The sequence below is a fragment of the Aethalodelphis obliquidens genome, unplaced genomic scaffold (genome assembly GCF_003676395.1).
Source record: "Aethalodelphis obliquidens isolate GAN/ISIS:26980383/991018 unplaced genomic scaffold, ASM367639v1 scaffold18, whole genome shotgun sequence".
Taxonomy (NCBI): Eukaryota; Metazoa; Chordata; class Mammalia; order Artiodactyla; family Delphinidae; genus Aethalodelphis; species Aethalodelphis obliquidens.
This window is the reverse complement of record NW_020837962.1, coordinates 5,498,514-5,522,893: the sequence shown is the minus strand read 5'-3', so window position 1 is coordinate 5,522,893 and position 24,380 is coordinate 5,498,514. Positions and strand designations below refer to the sequence as shown.

The 24,380-nt window shown below is 43.5% G+C and overlaps 1 protein-coding gene across 2 annotated transcripts in view; it reads right to left on the bottom strand.

Annotated features, from left to right (window-relative positions):
* Positions 1–24,380, bottom strand: part of GRIN2A (glutamate ionotropic receptor NMDA type subunit 2A) — a 367,711-nt gene that overhangs the window by 37,056 nt on the left and 306,275 nt on the right. For both annotated transcript variants that reach the window (XM_027118303.1, XM_027118304.1), the window contains one exon: positions 3,498–3,685. In XM_027118303.1, coding sequence (XP_026974104.1) covers positions 3,498–3,685 — 188 coding nt within the window. The remainder of the gene's footprint in view (positions 1–3,497; positions 3,686–24,380) is intronic.

Here is a 24,380-nt window from a genome sequence, read left to right as displayed (position 1 = left end):
ACCCTGTGTGTCTCTTAAGGGAGATCAGTAGCCTGTTTCCTAGGGAAATGTCTGGCAGGCTTCACATAAGAGGTTTCACAATAACCAAACACTCCATTCAAAGGTTATATTTACACAGCTCATTAGGAAAATTTTTTATACTTTTGACACTCATTAGACTTGTAATCGTCCACCGAAGCTACTCTATAACAAGAGATAAACACTCCATTCCAGAGGATGAATAATAATTGGGGACCGCTCAGCACTGTGCTCTTTCCAGGTCTAATTTCAAAGCATAATTAATCCTGCTGAAGCTGCATGAGATAAGTGAAATATTTACGCAGATGTGTTAACTCATGTATTTACTCCTAGAGAGAGATTCAGAACTGGACACGCTTTCCGAGAAGATTATCTTAAGACGCCCCCTGGAGCAACATCATTTTCTCTCCAATGTCTTTGCCCCCAGGCGGTCTCTAAAGATGAAGCTGTGAAGACACATTTTCCAGCCCAGAGAGTCTGACCAGAAAAGCCACGAGTGAGTCGGGACAGAAAATATCTCCAAGAATTTGGATGCTGTGCTCGTACAAAGAACACACCTCTGGCTTATCTGGCTGCCTTTACTTTTTATTTTTTTTAATTTGCCACAAAGAGGACATTTTCTGTTCAGCACCGCATTTCCATGATGCTAACTTGACCTTATTATCAAAACCACGACGCTAACCGGGCTGTGCTGAATGCTGGATTTGTGGATGGACAACAACGACGAGGAGGGGGAGGGGAAGCAGGGTGATGATGGCGTTGATGGCGCTGGGGGTGACGATGGCAACAGCTAGCATTGATTGAACCATTTCTATTTCCAGGTGGCTGTACTTAGCTAGCTCTTTACATAGAACCTCTCATTTTGGCTTCATGACAACCTTATCAGGTAAATATTTCTGCATTTAGTTGAAGATGAGTAAACTGAGGCTAAGAAAAATTACCCCTTTCACAGAAGCATTTGTAAATGGGACAATAGATATTGTTCACACATACACAATTACTTTTTCCTAAAGTATCTATATATCTCAAGCATCTGATTAGCCAACTTTGATAGACATCCTAGAGAACTGAATGAAACAAGAGTCTTACATGATCGACCCCGTCCAGAGTAAGGCCCCTTAAGTAGAGACTGCCACTTACTCACTAGGGGACTCACAAGCCCGCTGAGCTGAAGTTTCCTCCTCTGTAAAATGAGTATAAGCAATATTTAACTTCATAAAGTTGTTAACGAATATTAAATTAAAGAACACATGTAATGCATCCGGTATGGTGATTGGCATATTCTATTCCCCAAATATGTTGCTATTTCATAATAGATGCTGCAAGAGTGACAGCAGTGGTAGGTAGGACTAGAGTTAGAACTGACTTATTTGACAGCTACCCATCATATTTAAAAGTTTCCTGTCAAATGAAATGCATCCTGACACCAACCATTCATCCATGCATGTATTTATCCATTCAATCCTTCATTGACCAGTCACCTGTCATGCTCAAGATTTTGTAGTGTTTACTGCTGGAAACAAGACTCTCGTTTACCGAGAACCGCACCCCACGTGGAGGTGCTTAGTCAAGCACTGTGGTGGAGGGGTGCTTCACTCCTCTCTGTGTCCACATGCCTTGTCATCTAACTCCCAAACTCCTCCACACAAGGCAGAGTATACCTCCAGAGTATACTTTGGGCTTGGCCACAGGACTTACTTTGGACAGAAGGGTGTTAGCCGACGTGGATCTGACAAAGCAGAGACTTGAAATGTGCACGTGCACGTAGGTGTTTTTTCCTTTGCCTTCATCATAGCCAAGGGAAGAGCTTTTCCCAGGTAGGTGCTGCCCCTTCAGCCTGAGACCCAGAATAAACATAGGTGGAACAGAGACCACAGAGATGACCCATGGTCTTGCGGCATCAGGGGAGCCACCACGGCCTGAGGCAGAGCTTTTCCACTCAATCTGTGCTCCCACGAGCAAAATACATGCTATTGTCGTGTACCTCCAAGATTTCACAGCAACAGCTGAGCAACACTGCCGCAAATCACTATGACACAGCAGAGAACACGGCTCTTGATCTGAGGAAGGTACAAATGCCCTATAGGGAATTCAAAGAAGCAGATGCTTTCGTTTGGGAGAGAAATATAAAGCACACTTAGATTTCTTGATGGCATTGTGAGAATCCGGGGTTTAATTCTGGGAGTAGAGACTGTAAGGCATTATGCACTTTGCTCAAATTCACACCAACCACAGCACTAACCTCTGCCCCTTTCAATACCGTATTTGGCCACGGTGGTTGCCAGACTGTCCTCTACCAGCTCTAGACAGGCGTAGCCTGTCCTGGCACCATCTCCGAATACAGCTTCCACCGTTCTTGAAGGCAGCTTCTGCCCGATGCCCTGAGCTTTTGTTGCCTACTCACACTTACTCAAGTTTTAAGGGTTCACCTGCCATCTCTGCTGCCTTTGCTTTTCCTGTCTCAGTTCTGGCAAGTCCAAGGGTAACTAGCATGCCACGTGAGCCATGAGAGGATTCTAAAACCCATGCTAGGGAACAATGGGCTGCGGTGAGATCACCAGCTATGAGTAGAGAAGTACCATCATCCCATTAGACTGTAAGCCCCGTGAGGGTGGAAACAGCCTTTTTTTGCACGATAGGCAGCCGAGAGGTGGGCTGTAGAGGAAACCCGTGGGATTTCTGCTCACTGTTCCCTTTATAGAGATTGGCTCGCCTTCATTCCTCCATAGGATAATAGTTGGAGCTGTTGTGTTAGTACAACGTAACCCCACCCCTTATTCACTCCTGATGGGTCCAAGAAAGAGTGCTTGACCCAAAATGCATCAGGAATCCTTCCTCTGGAATTTGAAATTTAGAATTTGGCAAATAGAGATTGGGACTTATTGTAGCCTTGTTACATAATGTCACTGCTCTAGAGCAGAGTTTTTTAACCCTGATACTATTAACGTTTGGGGTCAGATTAATTCTGTGTTTTGAGATGTGGGGGCCTGTCCTGGGCATTGTAGCATGTTTGCCAGCATCCCTCACCCCTGGCCTCTACCCACGGATGCCGGTATCAAATAGCCTCCCTGTCATAACAATCAAAAATATCTCCAAACACAGCCAAATATCCCCTGGGGGGCAAAATCCCTGCCCCGCACTGAGAGCCACTGCTCTACAGAGAGGACCTATGAATTCCTGCTGTTGAGGCCCCAGGACTGTCCTGGTTCCTGTTTTTTCCTCTGAACCTATTTGCTCAACTCTTTCTTAAATTCACTGAGATAGACACTTCTGCATCCTTAAAATAAACTCCTTTTACTTTACTGAGTTGTCTGTAATTGGTTTCCATTACGAGAATCGTGGTATCATGTGATCAGCACTCGATAAATACTTTTGGTGAGCAAACTCACCACCCAAAGATCTACTGGAAAGCCAGTTAGAAAACAGAGAGTGTGAGGGTCTCAAGTCCCTCAGAAGTAGGGGGTCAACCAAGGTCTTACCATCACCCACAAACTGGAGCAGGGCCAGGTCAATCTGCCTCTTCCAACGGGAGCCTTTCTGGAGGGCAATTCCATAACCAGTGGTGGCAAAGATGTACCCACTTCCAATGGTCACCAGCTTGCAGCCTTCGTCCCTCCCAGCCTTGTAATTCAAGACCGCAGCATCATAGATGAAAGCGTCCAGTTTCCTGCAATGACAAGAAACCAGGGAGTCACGGGGAAGGCGAGGTACCGTCTCAGGGCCCAGCTCCTAAGGCCTGATCCAGCATCACACACTTTCTTTCACATGGGAGATGATGATTCATGACGGCTCCATCCCATCAGCATAAAAGGATCTATTTTTAATGAGGAGATAAAAGCCAGAACCTTTTCTCTCGAAGTTTCAAGAGGCAGTTAAATAAAGACATGAAGAATCCTTATGCCCAAGTGAGTAAACAGTCAAATATGCTGGTTTGCAAGTGTTTGCCCTTAGCACTCCCAACAGTGAAGAGCAGTGGCCTATTTAGAAAGGTTTGCATTAGAACAAAATAAACCATTAAGGGACAGGAGAATCAGATGGTATCGTGCAGGAAGGGGAGAGAGACTAAATAGGAATGATGTCTCTTCCTGCCCTAAGAAACACGTTTATGAAACATGTTTCATTTATATTATAAAAATTATTACATAATAAATTTTAGAAACCCAAATAATGCAGAAAATATTAAGAATACAATTAAAATTGCCTATAATTCCATAACTCAGAGGCAACCTCTGTTAATAAATTTGTGAACAACTTTCCAAATTTTATATGCATGTGTGTATACACACACCTCATATACACACACACACAAACACACATACACACTCCTTTTAAAACAGGGGTTGGTAACTTTTTCTATAAAGGCAAGATAATAAAGTTTAGGCTTGGTCTCTGGTGCAACTACTCAGCTTTCTGTTGTAGCATGAAGCTGAACTGTGTTTCCTCAAAATTCGTATGTTGAAGTCCTAACCCCCCAGTACCTCCAAATATGACCTTATTTGGAGATGGGGTCATTGCACATGTAATTAAGATGAGGTCATATGGAGCAGGGTGGGCTCCTAATCCAACATGACCGATGTCCTTATAAAAAGGGGAAATTTGGACACAGACGTGCACACAGGGAGAACGCCAGGTGAAGGTTGGAGTTATGCTGCCACAAGCCTCGGAACTACCAGAAGCCAGGAGAGAGGCCCGGACAGATCCTTCCCAAGTGCCTTCAGAGGCAGCACAGCCCTGCTGACACCTTGATCTCCGCGTTTCAGCCTCCAGAAGTTTGAGACAAAAAATTCCTATCGTTTAAGCTTCTCAGCTTGTAATGCTTTGTTATGACAGCCCTAGGAAATTAACACACAGCATGAGAGCAGCCAGCGACAATGCATAAATGAAGGAATTCAACTCTGTTCCAATAAAAGGTTATTTGCAAAACACAGGTTGGCCCATGGGACATAGTTTGCCAACCCTGTTTCAACTCTCCAAATATAATTACACCACGCAAACCATTTCACCAATGGCTTTCTTTTCTCGTTTAACCCCACACATAGTGAATGTATTTCTAAGTCAGTGTACAGCACTCTTTTTAATTTTTTGGTACATTTATTTTTATTGAGGTATACCTTATATGGAATAAAGCACTAGATAAATTTTTACATATGTGTACATCCTTGAAATCACCATGCAGACTGAAGTAGAGAACATCACTATCACCTCAGAAGTCCTGTTTACCCCTCCCAGTCAGCACCCTCCAAAAGGCAAGCACCCAGTAATCCCCTCAAAGGCACGGCTGTGTCTAATTCATGACCTACATCCTTATTGGTGGGCATGTATGTTGTTTCCAATTTTTAAAGTTATTTAACAAGGCTGAAATGATCAACCTTGAATACAGGGGATGGATATCTCAACTCTAATGTAGGTAGGAAAACTAAATGGGAGAGTACTCAACTTCCTGACACTTCTTCAACTTTACTGCCCTTCACTCCCTAACAAGAAGACATACAACAGTGAAGCAAAAATAAAATAAAATAAAATAAAATAAAAGTGGCAGGAAGAGGATGTCAAATGCTGCATCCTTCCAAAGACAGCTGCTGAAGGACTCCCTATGGGAAGAAAACTATTTGGAAGGTTTGCAGCTGTGTTCTTCACTTTAATTTTTTGTTTCTGTAATGGTTAGAGATGGGGCAAGACTACAAGGCTTGTCTCACCAACAGAAAGACTCTGAAGCTTTCATCTCAGGGCTGTAGGGCTGGAGGCTTAGTTTTATACTCTGAGAGTATTAAAAGGGGATCAGATCATCCAAGTGGAAGAGGGGGAAAAACTGGGCATTGTCAACAGAAATGGCAAACAGAGCTGTTGAACCAAGAGGAAACACCCTTTCTGGACAGCCAGCAATGCTGAGACCCATGCAAATACAGGTTGGGGGGCTTTTAAAGGTTGGTTTATGTTATGATGGCAGTACGGCGTGTGACAGGAGCGGCGGGGGAGCAGGTGGAAGGGATCTGAGTTCTAGTCTACATTTACGTCTATGATGGTGCCACCTCGGAAAGTCACTTCCTTCTTTTGCACTGCTGGTTTCTCATCTGTGAGATGAGGTTGTCATTGCGGTCCTTTTGAACTGTGGCATCCTACGGTTCTGCAAGCCAAGAGTCACCTTCTGTCAATCTCAAGAGGGAAAGTGAGACTCTGGATAACGTGTGTACCCTGAGGACTTCAGGACAAATGGACAACATGTGTACTCTTAATGAAGTTGGGGTGCTTGCCACCTCAATACTTCATGTTGCCATGGAGATGGCGAGAACTGGGGTTTTAGTAACACTTTCTAAGATTCCTGCAACTCTCTTCTCTCAATTCCTCAAAAACCAAACAAATACACACACAGGTGTGTTTAGGTACATTCAAATGTTAAGGTCACCTGTTGGTATTCATAGGGTGAAAGCCCTCCCCATCCTGTTAACCCACCACACACTGATGCATTTCTGCAATGGAAATCTAAAACTGTACCTGGCATTCATACGAGAGTTGTCCAACAGCAGTTTAAATTCATATTTTACGGACAGGCACAGATTTCTGCAAATCATTACCATATTTCATGACAGATCTTCAGCTGAGCAAAAAACAGCCGGATGAGCCCAAGGAAAAAGGGAAGTTTTCTCGGAAAACAAAGTTTGCAAATGCAAGATGCCATCAAGTCAGAGCGAGGACAGCTGCAAAAGACAGTTAATTCTGAGCAAAGCAACCACACGCTGGCTTGTCTGGGTGGCTGGCGGCCACGCTCTTAGAGCGGTCTGGCCAGGGAGACTCTCTGTGGTCTCAGGGCCACGTCAGGACCACAGTGAGGACAACACATGAAGGAAACCACAGGGCCATGTGGACTGTGACTTCCGTCCCTCATTGATGATTCTAGAGAGCTGGGGTCTAAATGCAATGGCCACAGATACCTGCATGTTTAAAAACATCCTGGGGCTTACACAGCCCTCTGATAGACAAGGCCATTGTTTGCACAATGCTTGATAAAAGTGCACAGCATTTTACATACATCGTCCCACCGGGGCCTCACAAATGCCCAGTAGGGAAATTTATTATTATTATTTTCTCCTATGTTGTCTATGAGCAGGTGAGGTTCTGAGAGGCTAAGGCAGCCTGAGCTCATCGGCAGTATTTCCGAACTCTGTACGCAAACCCTCTATGGCAGGATTGTCTAGGAGGACTTTCTACGATGATGGAAATATTGAGCACTTAACATGTGATTAGTGCAACTGAGAACCTGAGTTTTAAATTTTATTTCATTTCATTAATTTAGATTCTGGTGTAAATGGCCGCACGTGGCCGGCAGCTACTGAAGTGGCCGGCACGGTGGCTCCCGGTGGGCGGGGGAGGTGGAGGGAGCGAGGGCCCTGGGCTCTCCTTGCTCCGACTCAAAGACCTGTGCCTTTGATCTCTTTCCCACTGAAGGAAAAATGTTCCCATTGTTGAAAAGAAAAGATGTAAAACTCACTGACATCCTCAAGAGTGGGCTTTGTGTTCAAAGACTTGGAACAAGGCACCTGTATTTCTGAGCCTCATTCTTCTCGCTGCAAAGTGGAGCAGACGTTACCTGCCCTTCGAGGGCTGTTGGGAATAAAGCGATGTTATATAAGGAGATGTGTGCGCAGTGCCCGGCACATAACCAATGCTCAAGACACACAGATGTGTGCAATTGAATTCAGATTTTACAGCAAAGGAGCTTACAACTTTTATGCATTCTGTGGGACAAATCCAGTCCTGAATACTTTATACACATTATCTCATTTCACTGAGTCCTTTTAACTGAGCAAAGATGGATGCACTACTGCCGTCCCCACGGAATGAGGAAACGGAGGCACTGAGAGGTAAAGTAAGGGACACAGCTGACCAGCTTAGGTAAGCATCAAAGCAGCATTTGGACTTGACACAGTCTGATGACAAAGGTCACAGACCTAACTACTCTGACCATGTTACCCATAAAACTTGTGGAATAAATGGAAACAGCTCTGTCTACTACTTTGAGATTCAGACTGGGGGTTACAGCTCTACATGAAGCCCAGCGTTATGAAAAAAGTGGAAGGATCAGACCAGAGTCGTCAGTTTCAAAAGATTTGGTGGGTCGTTCAGTTTCATCTCTCTCTTTCCCAGGATATGCATAGCCCTGTAAGGTCTCGAGTCACCTCCACAGAAAACATCTCTTGCCCTCAACACATCCTATCCTACATGTCTGGGAGACATTTAGGCATAGATGGCCACAGCTTCTGGTTGAGGGTAGGGGGTCAGAAAGAGAAAAAGGCCACCTGAAGCCCAATTTAGACCAAAAGCATTCGGGGGATTGGAGCTGCGATGGTGGGAGACCGAGTGACATCTTAGGCTGCAGCGTAATTGGCAGCACTGGAGTTGGAACAACACAGAGATTACAGGCTGGCATGGGAGGGAAGAGCCCCTCAGAACTCAGAGCCATCAGCTGGAAGCTTAAGGGCTCACAGGGAGGGAACACAGTGACGCTTCTCTGCTTGGTGTTTTCTTCTCCTGCTTTTCAAGGGGAGATCATCTATGTCTCTGCCTTCCCAGCTCCTACCGAGCCACTGGCTGTCACTGGCTCAGTGCTTCTTCCACTGGGTGGGTGAGGCTCAAAGATCCGGTCTGAGAACCGTGATGGGGACAGAGGCCCTACCCAGCCCGCCTCTCTGCCTCTGCTCCCTACAGAAGGGCGAGCACTGCTCCAAACATTTGTGACAAATGAAACGACATCTCGGCTCCCCAGTGCAAGGGCTGGAACAGAACCGGAGTCTGAAAATTCATGCTGTGCTGTGCTGGCTGTGTGATGTGCCCACCCCCCGCCAGGCATCACGGAGGCTGTGTGGGTGCTGTCACCCTCTCCCTGTCACCTGCAGCCCTCAAGGAAAGCAAACGATAAAAAAAGACAGTAATTCAGAATGAGAGGGGGAAATAAGACCTCCTCTCTGCAAATTTGCCAAGAAGCAAAGTAAGGAGGACTGTCATGTGCGCTCCATGCCACTTTAACCCAGCAGTTTCCTGCCAGATTCTTTGACAGCTTTGAAGAGCTGCCACAGCTTTCTGGAGTGTGTAGATCTGACCCTGTTACTTCCGTTGGTCTCTCCTGTACCTACACGATGGCCTGAATGTTCACTCCTGGCCCCAAGACTGTTTACCGGCAAAGCTGATTCTCCCTATAAGAGGGGACACCATGGCCCCCAGTCAAGGCATGGCCCCTTTGGGGAAAGGGACTTGTATTGTCAAGTGGCTTGACATTTCCTAATCAAAAGTTTCCGGCTTTAGCTCATCATCTCCTCATGCATGTTTTCAGATGCTCTCTGGGGGTCTCAGCACATTTAAAGGCTAATTATATAGTTAAAATTAATTATTCATTCATTAACATTCAAGAAGTCTTTAACTAGACATTGACTTGTTCTGATGAATTAATGAAACCAGAGTGTGTGTGTGTGTGTGTGTGTGTGTTATGTGTGTATGTTTTGGAGGTCTAGTCTAAAGCATTACTGAGAATTAAGAATCTCTTTGGGGACTTCCCTGGTGGCACAGTGGTTAAGAATCTGCCTGCCATTGCAGGGGACACGGGTTCGAGCCTTGGTCTGGGAAGATCCTACATGCCGCGGAGCAAATAATCCCGTGCGCCACAACTACTGAGCCTGCGCTCTAGAGCCCGTGAGCCACAACTACTGAAGTCCGCATGTCTAGAGCCCAGGCTCCATAACAAGAGAAGCCACCGCAGCAAGAAGTCCACGCACCGCAACGAAGAGTAGCCCCCGCTCGCTGCAACTAGAGAAAGCCTGTGCGCAGCGCTGCCAAAACCAAATAAATAAATAAATTAATTAATTAAAGAGAACGAATCTCTTTGATGAGAACTGAATGTATTTTTTTAGGGCACATCAAAGCCTCGCTAGGAGGAGGAGCACGTCAGCCAGTAATTCAGGCCAGTCAGCACGTTTGGGCAACTGTGGAACAGTGGACGGGGTTCAGGTCCACCTTTGCCAGCTCTATGAATGAGACCCAGTCGTGGGACCTCTTCGAGCTTCGGTTTTCTCATCTGTAAGATGGGGGAGTAGCTCATTCACAGGGCTGGATATTGGATGGATGGAAACGGGAGTGAAGGTGTTTTGGAAATTGCACACCCTGGTGCAAATTCAGGACTTTGCTGGGGCAGTGATGATGTCATTGCGCAGAGAAGCGATGGTGCAGGTCATCATCAAGCACCCAGACACAGGGCTATTAGTGGGTGAAGGGCATTCATGGGCCAAGAAGTGGTACCCCTGAGGATACCTTTGAATGTGCCTGCTTGGGCAGGAGACACTCAATACATACAGAGATTGTACCTGACATCAGCACGGGATGGTCTAAAATAGGCTCCAGGAAAATGGCCTAGAATCACATTATGACTCTGAGTTTGTGAATACAAACTTCAAAGTCAGAATTGTACCCACACTGATGCACTTTCACTAAGGAAGCATTTTTCAGAGCAAAGTCTGTTACATTAATTTAATTCCTAGATCAATGTCTCGCATAGCATAGTTGAATTGTTTCCAAGTTTTTTGGAAACTACTTTCACTGGGATCAATTCTTTTGTGTTGGAATTTTATAAGGATTTGATTCATTAATCAGAATTTGGACCATAATACATTTTACTAATTTATAACTTCTGCCATTTTGAGTTTTCTTTTGTGGGTATGGTTGCCACCAAGTCCAATTCTTCTGGGTCAAAACTGTTCAGAGAGGCAAAAGTGGCCAAGAAGATTCAAGTCGTCTATGACTTTGTAGTCAATAACAAATTTCACTCTGTGTGCTTTTTGTTGTTGTCAGTTTAATTTGTGTTGATTAATTCTTCCAGTAATATTCACTGTGAATTGGGTAAAAAAGATGGATGGTGAATATTTACTTTTTAACTGAGAAAATTCTGTGCAGTACCGTAAGACTGAGACAGAGAGAGGCAGAGAAGGAGGGAGGAAACGAGGGAGGGAAAAATACAGATGGAAGCAGGCTCCAAGGAAAATGGGAAGACAGTGAGAGAGAAAGAGAGAAAGGAAAGAACAGGAAAGCGAGAGTGAGGGAAAGAGACAGAGAAGGAGAAAGAGGTTAAGACAGAGAGGGAGAGAATGAAGAGAGGGAGATGGACTTACAGGGAGAGACTAAGAGACAAGAGGGAGGGAGAGGGAGGCAGAGAGATGGAGAAAGAGAGAGAGGGAAGAAGGAAGGAAAGAAGGAGGGAGGGAAGGAAAGAGGGAAGGAGGGAAGGAGGGAGGGAAGGAGGGAAGGAAGGAGAGAAGGAGGGAGGGAGGGAAGGAGGGAGGGAGGGAAGGAGGGAAGGAAACAAGGGCAAACACAATACAAACATACAGTTTGCCTACTGACTAACAACCACAAAAGCAGGAAAAGGTTAAAGTGATACAGAAAATCCCCTCTTCGTTACTGTTGAATTTAACATGGAATTTAACAAACTAACCTTGTCCAAGTTGGTGATAGATCATGTAATGCAATCTTTTAATTTTTCAGAAGAGAAAAACCGAAGGCTGGAGGTCTCAGTCCTGGGTGTTCCGCAGAGTCAGTGCTCCCAGACCTGTCTACCACCTGCCAAAGCAACGCATCCTCGAGGCACTGCTGCAGGGCTTCCCAAATCTGAGCGCATGTCCTCAGGTGGGATGTCGGGTCAGAGGAGCACTACTGTGGGGTTTTGGGTAAGTCTGTGCACATATCCAAACCTTGATTTCCCCATCTGACCAGAAGGAAAACAACCTCTCCCATGTGGTCGTACTCTGGTTGAAGGAAGGAATGGCTATGAATTTGCTTGATGAATTATAAAGCACTATGCAAATGCTATTCTTTCTTCATGTTACCACTCATGTTCTGCCATAGGAAAGGTATTGATTCCAGCTGACACGTAAATCTTTTATAGAGTTTCTTAGTAGATACTCTTCAAGGGTTGGGATCAGAGTAAACATTCTACTGCAGGTATTCCATGGTGCACAGCGTATTATGAAAAATGCTCATGTTACAGAGAATGTTTTCTTTGTTCAGACTTTTCCTGAATGTTCCCTATGTGCCAGACACTGCTCTTTGCCTGCATATCTCATTTAATCCTTACAACAGTTCTAAGTGCAAGTTCCTAAGTTATGTTTCCGAAGTGAAGAAATCATACTTACCATCATCTTATAAACAAAAAAAACGAGATCTAGGAAGTTAATTAACTTGTCTAAGGTCCCACAGCTGAATGTTAGCAGAGCGGGAATTCGAATCCAGGATGCTGGCTTTTAAGCACCATAACCCACTCCTGGTAGTGACAATGATCGTGCTAAACTTGCCGCACACTAGGACTGAAAGACAGGGACTCTCAAAGGCCAGAAAATATATGAAAGTGAGAGACTGGGAAAAGAATCAATATTTAATGAAACCCTATTACGTGTCTGATACAGTGCCGGCTACTTTCCCTAAGTCAATTCATTTAATTCTCAAAGGAATCTGGGAGACAGGATTTGAAAGATGTGGGAAACAGTCTCAGAGAGGTTATTTAATTTGCCAAAGGTCACACAGTTGGTAATTATCAGAGTCAGAATATGAAGCTAGGTATTTCTCAATCCAAAGTTGATGCTCTGCACCATGGGGTCACTCAGAAAATAAGTAAATCAATCAATCAATCAATCAGTTGAATAAGATTAACCTCTTCTAGAAGATATAAATACTCTGACCCAGAAATTCTACTTCTTGAGATCATTCCTAGAGAATTACTTGCAGAAGTGCCTAGAGGACTCATCATGGAGTTTTAACGTGCCCATATTACTAAGAGCTCCCTGGAGGGAAACAGTCTAATAAACTGTGATGTATGCAAACCATGGAATTCTTTCCAGCTGTCAAAGAGAATGAAGGCAAAAGACACCTAAAGATATGGAAGGCGCCTCAAACACATTATTAATTGAAAACCAAACTGTGCCTTACTGTTTGATAGCATGAATTCATAAAAGTGCTAACAAAAGATCAAGATGAAAAAAAATTAATTACATGGGACTGAGAGAACTGATGAGGATGATTATAATTTTTGCGACTTTCTGTTTGAGTGAAAAAAAAAAAATCCCACAAGGACTCAGAGGCAAAAAATATACAAATCAATTTTCACTGCAAAGTAAAGGAGCTGTTAGAGTGGAAGATTACTGGACTGAATGTCAATATTATGACACAGTATGAGTGTGTTTCGTGTTTGGTAATTGCAATCATTGTTGCTTTTGTTGTGGCCATCCATTTACAATGCTTGGTGTCAGTCTATTTACCTCTTGTAAAAATAAAATACAGTGTGTGTGAAGAAAAAAAAAAGTAATCCACCTGCCAATGCAGGGGACACAGGTTCAAGCCCTGTTCCGGGAAGATCCCACATGCCGCGGAGCAACTAAGCCCGTGCGCCACAACTACTGAAGTCCGCGCACCTAGAGCCCGTGCTCTGCAACAAGAGAAGCCACCGCAGTGAGAAGCCCGTGCACCGCAACGAAGAGTAGCCTCCGCTCGCTGCAACTAGAGAAAGCCCATGTGCAGCAACGAAGACCCAACACAGCCAAAAAAAAACCAAAAAACTCATAGAACTAGCTTAAAATTTTTCTTCTCCTTCAATTCTCCACAATTACATTAATTTCGTTTCTGATTTTTATAATTTTATTCTGCTTACTTTGTTGTTACATTCTCTTCTTATTTTTTTCTAAGGTAGATGCTTGCATAGTTTACCCATCTATTTTTTTACCAGTGTATTTGGTTGATGGCATAAATTTCACGGTAGGCACTGCTTTTGCTACATCTCACAATTAAGCTCAAAATAAATTTAATTTCTCTTGGGAAAAAAACCACATTATTAATTGAAAACCAAACTGTGCCTTACTGCACAGAGTTTGATAGCATCCCACAGAACAAAATTTTATAATTATGTGTGAACATATAAATATATGCAAATGCATCTAACAAAGGAGAAATGGCACGTATATCAGACAGATAACAGTGCTTACCTGGTGGGGGTGGGGGTGATTTGGGATTGGGACGTGGTCAAATGGATGCTTATTTATCTGCATTTTTTACAATGAGAATATATTTTTTAATGAGAAGCAATGCAGCATAGTGGTTAAGGGCATAAATGCTACAGTCAGTTCAAATCCCAGCTCTGAAGCTTACTTGCCTGGCCAGGGACTTAACCTCTGCATGACAGCGCAGGGGGGCCAAATGTGCCGTCCTAAATTGTGTCTCTTAGGCATGAAGACTAAGTCAGGCTGATTATTTTTAAGAAACGAAGACTCAGGAAGCCTTTCTTTTTACCTCCTCCTTACCTGCCTAAATAACTTAGATGAAGGGTCTGTTCCCGGAATAGAGCTACCACCAGAGATGTCTGCAAAGAATACAGGCTAAGTGTGTTGGGGGAAACCAGGCAGGGCCTGGAGATCAGACTCCTCTCTGTGTCCCACTGTCTCTGCTGGTGCAGCAAACATTTATTTACCAAGCATTTGCTCTTCCATTTCCATGTGAACAGCTTCCTCCCCTTTGAAGTCTCAAACTCCCACCCCCAACATCGTCTTTTGTCTTTAGCTGAAGACGGTACTTAAGGTGAGGCTTGGGCCATTTTGGTAAGTAACCCAGTTCTCCTGGGTCTCTCCCATGTATATATGTTATTAAAGTTTTGTTTGACTTTCTCCTGTTAATCTATCTCCTGTCAATTTAATTCTTCAACCAGCCAGGAAAAAGCTAGAAGAGTAGAGTATAATTTCTCCCCCACTCCCAGCAATAGCTTCTCTGTGTACACAGTGGAGATGCTGGACATACCAACCCTCACGGGGCGGTTGTGAAGATTAAATGAAGAATTATAGGTAAAGTGCTTACAAGAGCGTCTGGCACAGAGCAAGGACAACTAAGCAACTGAGATTAGGAAGCAGGGATGGACACTAGCTAGCAAAATAATCGCATTGCCCAATGGTGGCGGTCTACACCCAGGAGCCCGTACTGCATTTATGTGCACTGGGCATTGGGGTGCACTACAAGGTCACTCCCCACAGCGCATACTCGGGTGGAGCGCTGGGGGGTGAGGCCTCCCCCACAGACCCCGGAGGTGAGCCTTCTGTGGCAGTGCTCACGTCGGACACCTGTCGGACACTGGTGCCTAAGGGAGTGTGTTGGGTTGAATAGTGTCCTCCCAAAATTCACATCCACCAGAACCTGGGAATGTAATCTTATTTGGAAATTGGGTCTTTCCAGATGTAATTAGTGAAGGATCTCAAGACAAAATCATCCTGGATTTAGGTGGGTCCTAAATCTGATGACTTAGAAGAAGAATCCCTTATAAGAAGAGGAGGGACTTCCCTGGTGATGCAGTGGTTAAGAATCCGCCTGCCAATGCAGGGCATACGGGTTTGAGCCCTGGTCTGGGAAGATCCCACATGCGGTGGAGCCACTAAGCCGGTGCGCCACAACTACTGAGCCTGCGAGCCACAACTACTGAGCCCACACACCATAACTGCAGAAGCCCACGCGCCTCGAGCCCGTGCTCTGCAACAAGAGAAGCCACCGCAATGAGAAGCCTGCACACTGCAACGAAGAGTAGCCCCGGCTCTCGGCAACTAGACAAAGCCCGCGTGCAGCAACAAAGACCCAACGCAGCCAAAAATAAATAAATAAATATATTTGAAAAAAGAGGAGACACGCAAGGAACAAGGTCATATGGAGACAGAGGCAGAGATCTGAACGATGCTTCCACAAGCCAAGAGGCCCCAGAAACGGGAAGAGACAGGAATTTCTCCCCAGAGCCTTCGGACGGAGCGTGGCCCTGCCAATACCTCGCTTTTAGACTTCTGGACTCCAGAACCGGGGGAGAATACATTTCTCTCGTTTTAAACCCCCAAGTTTGTAGTTATTTGTTATGGCAGCCACAGGGAACTACCACAGTGGGGAAAGCTGAGGCGTGGTACCTGAATTCCTATTGCTCTTCCACCTGCATTTCTCTCGATGGAATGAGGCTGGACTTGCTAAGGCAGAGGCTGCTGTCTAGGCCCCAAGCACTCACCACGGGGTATGGACAGCATCTCCCAACCTGTGCTAAGGCCTCCCATGGCCTGAGCTAGCCCAGCACCAGGAAAACTCACTCCTCCCCCTGCTGCTAGAGCAAGAGAACACACAGGGCTGATGCTTTAACACCGAGACCATTTAGCACCTGGGTCAGTGGGAGCTTGTTTACAGTTTTCACAGTGGAGAGAAAGGAAGCACACTACTGAGGTTTTCCAAACCTGAGCCACTGATGGGCAGGAGCGCCAACTTCCCTGGTTCTACCTCTCCACCCGCCCCCCTAGCCTCATACGCCTCATAACAAAGATGTCCAACCCTTCCCGGAATCCTTCACTTGTCAGGACAAGCAGACAGTTAGATGTCATGAGTAGAAAGAGATGATGGGCTGAGTCTGAATGCCAGCTCTGCCAATCACGTAACCTTTGAACAAGTTGCTTCTGCTCCTTGAGCCTCAGTTTCACCTTCTGCAAAGTGGAGAGAACACCTATTTGGCAGAGTTGAATCAGGATGAAATGAGATGACACATTTGAAGTCTCCACGTGCATCTGACAATCAATAAGCAGAGGTGATTCCTAAGGAGACAAGGAGATGGAATCTGCCAGGAAGCTCCTGCTTGTTCAGTCTCCCCAGGGAGAATTTCCTAACCACGTGTGTCCGAATGCAAGGAATACATCCTGTTTTGGTTGGTTATCCTCTGTGAGTTCATTTTTTTTCTCCATTTCAATAAAAGAAGAAATATTGACCGTTTTAAAAGCAGTATCAAGTCTTTCAAAGGAAAAAGAGACATTTTGAATTATGAACAAAATTAGTTCTTGGTTTTGTATAATACTGCGTAATTAGAAATAGGCTAATTGTGCACTGTTACGGGAATGTTCATATTTAGTATTTTAAGTTGTGACTCAAAGCATAGGCTCTGGAGCTAGTGTGACCACAGACGAGCTATTTTAATCTCTCTGTGCCTATTTCTTCGATTGTAAATCACTATCTCGTAGGGTTGTTATGAGGTTTAAATAAGATACTGCAGGCAAAGCATTCAAAACAGTACCTGGCACATAGGTAAGCTCCCAGTAAATGGTATCTATCAGTTTGAAATACCTCTCTTAGTTTCCAAAACAATTCAGGCAGGTTATTCAAACTGCAGTAGAAGAAGGTTTAAACATATCGATAAAGCAATTTGAGTGAACTGAATTCTGAGATGGAATAGCAGGTAAGGGCTTAGGGGAAGTCTGAAAGCAGATATTCAGGCCATAAGCTCTCCGCAGTTGCTAACAGAAGATCATAAATTAAGCTCCGAATTATGTAGAAACCCAAGCAAAAAGAACACTACAAGAAGTTACAGGACTTGCGTTGTCCACAAGATAGAAGAACCTTACAGTGAAGAAAGACAATGCTGTTTACTGTACAGAAGTCTGAGAAATGAGGTAGGATGACATTGTGAACAAATTGGTACAATAATGGTATCAGCAAGGTTTCTGAAATAACTATTTCTTGGAGGGCCCTCCAATGCCAGACAAGGTATGATGAAAATGCATAGCAGTAAAAGTTAAATTAATCAATCTTCCTCTAGCTCAGTGAAATATCTCCTAGTCATTAAATGTGATAATTGTCCAACAAAACTGTACAGATTTAACTGAGAAAAGTCAAACAGATTTGCATGGACACCGATTCAGTGTGTGTAAACTATGAACATGTGTACAAATCCCCGAAGGAAATGCAGGAAGAACTGAAGAATTATGTTCAGAAGAAACTTTTTTTCTTCTTATTATAAGAAATACTTTTGTTGCAGAAAATGTGTTAAGTATAAAAGGGGTAGAAAGAAGCCCACAACCCTCATCATCTAGCAATATCTCTGATAACCTTTGATGTATTTCATTTCAGTTTCCTTTCTTCTTTTCTCTTTCCTTCTCCTTCCATCTTTACAGAATTGGGATCCCACTTTATTCAACTTTTCCCCCATTTTTTTCTATTTTTAATACTTTATGGGTGGCCTTGAACATCCATTCATATAGTTTTAATGGAGTTTCACAAGAGATCATTTCAAGTACAAAAAAGATGTCTCTGCTTCCTTGAGTTTTTATTAAGGGTAAAATTCCTACCTCTCTGATGTGGTAGCAATTATTTCTGAGCTTTACTTGCAGTGTGGGGGTGGATCTCAGAAACCAGGTCACTGTAGATCTGATGTCCTCTGGAGACGACGCTATTCCAGTTAAGAGAACAGCTCACCGAACCTTGAGGTCTACACCTGTTATCGAACTCAGCATCTGGAAATGAACCCTCTGAGTGGGATTCTGCTTGACTGACAAAATATTGCTCATAAATCATGCTCAGATGGCACCCTTGAAAGAACTTGCTCTGCATGGCAACTCAACATCTATGAGCATCCTTATGCCTTCCTGGTCTACCTTGGCAAGTTCAACATCCCTGGACCAGTTTCCTTTGAGGATGGAAAGAAGGATGCTATGATCTTATCAACACCCAGATTGTCAATTGATAATTATGTATTATATAATACATGTATATTATATACAATATTAAATATATATATACATATATATAAAATTTACCTCCGCAAAGAATCTCTATGGCATGCAGATTACTTCAAGCTGAAAACAATCAGGGCCCAAAAGACTCAAGAAGAAACTGTGACCTTCCTCCTAACTGCCTGAAAGAACTAGATTGAGGGCCTGTTCCCAGATTAGAGCTACCAGCAGAGAATACGGTGGGCTAAGTGTGGTGAGGAAAACTCTAGGCAGGGCCTAGAGATCAGAGTGTAGGACACTGTCTCTGCCTGGTCCAACAGGTGTTTATTTACCAAACATTTGCTCCCCATCTCCATATGAATTGCCTTCCTCCCCTCTGAAGTCCCAAACCACTACCCTCAACATCCTCTTTTGTCTTTAGCTGAAGATAGTATTTAAGGTGAGGGTTTGGCCATTTTGGAGAGTTACTCAGGTCTCTCTCACGTATACACGTTATTAAACTTCTGTTTGATTTTCTCTTGTTAATATGCCTCACGTCGGTTTAATTCTCAAACCGGCCATAAGAATCTAGAAGGGTAGAGGAACATTTCTTCCTCCCCAATAATATAATATGTAACTTCGGTCTCCATTTCTCCCTTGAGCTCTGACCTCATATATCCAGCTGCCTCCCTGGCATTGCCAAGTTGGGAAGCAAGCCCAACTCCTACAGTCAATGATTCTACAATGTAAGTTCTTAGTTAAATAGCGTGTTGGGTAATTAGTTAACCTTGTAGAGCCTTAGGTTCTTCATCGCTTAAAGTGCCCAGCGCATAGGAGTAATAGTACACAGCTCAAAGGAATAATAATACTCAGGTCATAGGAGTGATAGTACTCAGCTCTTAGGAGTGTTCTGAGGATTAAACGAGATTATGCATGTGAAGCGCCTGGAGCTGCATCTCACAGATGGTTAGGTTTCAATCAATGCAGAGATGAAATATGACGACGTTGTCCTGAAGGCACTGCCGACTTAACTCATCCAAACCTAAATGTGTGTTCCTCCACGCCTCTGCTCATTCTGAGCCCTTCCTCTTCTTGGTCCTGTCCATTCCTCACAGGACACCATCTCTCAATATTCAATGAATTAACCTCTCAAAACAGGGATTCCTCACCCCTACAGGCTTGGAGAAGCTGTGTCTTAGAACAGGGGTTCAGTGCTCACCTCTTCAATAAAGACAGTTCTGACACTTGCAAATAGATGTGACCACCCTCATCCTTTGATTTTTACAGACACATTATACAGTTTGGGCCTTGTAGAAAAATGCCTACTGGCAAAAGGCAACCCTCCTTTCCAATTCTTCTCCCAAACTACTCAATGTAAGTGAAGGCAAAAGATGCCCGTCTGTTTCCCAACATTGTTGGGCTGAAAATGAAATCAGACAGGGGACTGGGGGGCCTGATTCCGAAAATTAAAGCTTCTAAAGGAAACTGGGACTTTTCCATAGATTTATATACACATAATTGGACATGAAAACCAGTTAAAATAAAAAACATAAACCATCCCACTATGTCTTCAAATATTAGCCTCTTCAGAGTCGTAGGAATGTTGATTGTTTAATTGAAATCTGGCGTAAGTGCTATGCTTGCAGTTTGGCCTACTTGCCAAAACTGCTTGGAGAACATCAGCTTCTGATGACTGAGCATTTATAAATCTAAATCTGTCTCCACTCATTTCAGCTTCAGTTCCCTCTTCTAAAGCAGATGGTCCCAAAATTTGATTAGTGTGCATCAGAATCACCTGAAGCGCTTGTTACCGCATGCAGATTCCCAGGCCCCTGCCCCAGCGATTCTGGTTCTGTTGGCTCAGTGGGGCTCAAGAATGCACATCTTTATCAGCACCCCTACTGATTTAGACTCAGGCTACGCTTTGCGAAACGCTGGTGTAGAAACCTGGGGTCATGAAATGCCCGTCCGCCTTTGGTTAGGGAGAACCCCACATGTCAGAACAGACTTGTTCCTGGAAAACCTTACCTATCAATGTTTGTACAACAAACATTCGGTGCAAATCCTATTTTCTCACTGATTTACTTGATATTTTCTGGGATACTTTATCTCCCATTTATTACACATTTCAACAAACAATGATACTTAACAACTTAGTTTCAAGTGACACTTAACAACTCAGTTTCAAGTTTCTCTGTCCCTATGGTCTTAGGTGATTCTGCATCCCGAAGATAAGCTACATGTTTATATTGGCTGGCTTACTCTTTATATGCGTAATGTATTTACTGAACTCTTTTAGAATAGCAGTTCTCAAATTTTAGCTTGGATCAAAATCACCTGGAGCAGCAGCATGCTTGTCAAAATGCAAATTCACAGGCTCCATCATTAAAGAGAAGGTCTTGTGTTGGGTCCAGAAATTTGCGTTTTTACAAGTAACCATTTGATTCAGGTAGAGTTGGTCCACTGGCCAGGCTTGGAGACACCCAGCTTTGGAGAATTACTCTAAATCCTTTCTGCAAAGATGACAGCTGTTTATAATTGTGGTTTGTCTGGATTTTGGAAAGTTCTAAATAAGTGTTCGAGTGTTGACACAAGTAAAAGAATCTCAGAATTATTTCAGAGATTGGAGAATCCAGCCCTTTCACTTTTTAGATAGGGAAACTGAGGTTCAGAGAGGTGACATGACTTGTCTACGGCCACAGCTAGCTAATGATAGAGCCCAGACTCAAACCAAGCTGGGACCCTCATTCAACCACAATGCAAAATCCCTCTTGTGTCCCAGACTCTTCCAGGAAGTTACAACCCATAAAGAAGCTTCCCCATTTCACTGACCCTAGTGTATACGAACGTATATTCACTAAGCCACAGATATCACTGAGACTTGTGGGTGGTGGGGTAGGACCCAGTAGCTGAGCTACATGCTCTGGGGTTTTTAAGTCAAGCCTCACTGGATTTAAGGGTATTGGGGGTAGGAATATCCTGAAATTCAACAATTCAGAAACACATAGGGTACCTCCCTCTACCTTCCAGAGGGATAGAAACTTCTAGAGATGCTGTACATGGTGAAGGAAGGGAATAACTATTTTTTAAAGCTGGAGTTTATTACTATTATTACATGAGAAGTTTGTTTTATTATTCCTTAAACCCTCATGATATTTACTCTTGTGAAATTATTTCATAATACATTTCATATTTTAAAGTAATGTATTTCATAATGAAAAATTTTAAAAGCAAATGAGATGGGAGAGGGAAAAGGCAACTAAGTGTGGTATAGTAGACACTTGAAAGACAGAAGTCTCGGGATGATGAGCAGATACGATCAACACAAAGAGTTTGTCAGATCTTGGTGCAGTTCAATGGTGGCAGTTCTTAAATTTTGGTTCTCATAATCATTTGAGAAGTTGTATTCATCTCTCATACTCTACACCAAGAAAAATTCCGAATATTAAAAATGCCACCAAAATAGAAAACAGGAGAAAATTATTTTGTAACCTGAGTGAAAAGGATTTTTGAATTACGACTCAAACTCCAGAAGCCATAAAAAAGATTGATAGGTGTGACCACAAAAAACATAGATCTCTGTGGAAAAAAATATCTACAAGCTCAAAAGACAAACTAACAGCAGCAAAAAAACTGGGACAGGGCTTCCCTGGTGGCGCAGTGGTTGAGAGTCCGCCTGCCGATGCAGGGGACACGGGTTCGTGCCCCGGTCCGGGAGGATCCCACATGCCGCGGAGCTTCTGGGCCCGTGAGCCATGGCCGCTGAGCCTGCGCGTCCGGAGCCTGTGCTCCACAACGGGAGAGGCCACAACAGTGAGAGGCCCGCGTACCGCAAAAAAAAAAAAACAAAAAACTGGGACAAACATTTGTAATCACATCACAAATAAAGGGCTCATTTCTCTAATAGATAAATTAATAAGAAAAACCATCAAATCAACAGAAAAAAATAAGGCACACTTTCAAAAAAGGAACTGCAGAAGGCTTTTCATTACATTTGGTAAAAATCTACTGATAACAAGACAGTGCATATTAAAAAATATTTTGTCACGTTTTACCTATTAGCAAAATTTTAGAAGATTGATGATACACTGTGTTGGCAAAGGTTTTGGGGAGATACGTACCCTCATTCATTGATGGTAAAGGTGAATTTCCTTGGGAGGGAAATTTGTCAATGTCTGTCAAAATTACTATCACGTGTAGTCTTTGACCCAGCAGTCCGAGAAATTTATTTGACATTGGATGTGACGCATAGGGAAGGATATTCACTGCAGTATTGTTTGTAACAACAAAAAATGAGCTCCTAAATATCCATTAGTCGGAGACTGATTAAATGCCGTGTGATACACTCACACGATGAAAGGCTATAAATCTTTAAAAATTAACTCTGTAGCTATTTATGTTTTCTTTTGTGTTCTTCCTTATCTTTTTCTATCAAAATGCGGTACGCGGGCCTCTCACTGTTGCGGACCCTCCCGTTGCGGAGCACAAGCTCCGGACGCGCAAGCTCAGCGGCCATGGCCCACGGGCCCAGCCGCTCCTCGGCATGTGGGATCCTCCCGGACCGGGGCACGAACCCGCATCCCCTGCATCAGCAGGCAGACTCCCAACCACTGCACCACCAGGGAAGCCCCGCTATTTATGTTTTGATAGAGAAAGATCTGGAAGGACACAGAGGAAAGTAGTAAATGTGGTTACTATGGAGGGTACTAGGCGAATAAGGAACAGTGTGGAAGGAAGGCTCTTCACTGTTTATCTTTTTATATACTACTTTTTGATTTTTGAATCGTGTAAATGTACTATCTGTTCAAAATTTAATTTAAATAACTTAAATAATTCACTGAGGAACCTGTTAAACATGTAAGTGTTTTCCCCTGATATTAACTCCACTGAGACAGAATCTCTAGGAATGAGCAGGAATGTCCTCACCCCTAAGGGTGCATGTAGTTATTTCTTAGAAAGAAAAGACTCACACCCCTTTAGCTCTAGTTTCTGAGTTTAAAGTAATGTGTCATGCATCCCCCTCATGGGAGATTGAATATAGGGTAAACCCACCATCTGCCCAAGTTTGCTAAGATGGATGTTATAACTATTATATGGCTTCCCAAGAACAAACTGTGTAATTTATGGCCAGGGATGGTTTCTATTTCTCTACTCCTTTTTGTTTGCATTGTTTAAAAAAAGTGAAAAAGAAAGAAAACAACCCATTTTGTGCTCTGGGTGGCAGATGGATGAGGAGGGAAACAGCCAGCCTTCAAGCATTTTTTCTAACCATTGTCATCACATTTATGCTCATGGTTTGTCCAAAGCAACAGTATATATGATGAAAAGACCACAGTGAAAACAAACAAAAACCCATACCCATGGCTAAGCTGCAAAGTCATCAAAAATTTGTCTTTTCTGGTATCTACTAAAATTGAACATACCACATTCTATAGCTCAGCAATTTCCACTCTTAGGTATATAACAAGAAAAATGTACTCACTTGTACAACAAAAGACATGTAGGAGAAAGCCCTTAGGAGCTTTACTCATAATAGCCCCACATGGGACACTACCCTAACATTCATCAAGATTAGAAAAGATGTGTGCATTTTGGTATATCCCCACAGTGAAATTCTACACAGCAATGAGAATGAAAGAACTGGAATGACACACAGTGATCTCACTAACAGAATGATGAGTCAAATAAAGACAAACAAAAAAGAAAACATACGGTATGATTTTATTATATGTTAGAATACCAGGGCAAAAGAATCTACTGCTTTAGAAGCGAGGATGATCTACAAAGATAGTAACTGGAAGAGGGAGGGGTGTGTGTGTGTGTGTGTGTGTGTGTGTGTGTGTGTGTGTGTGTGTG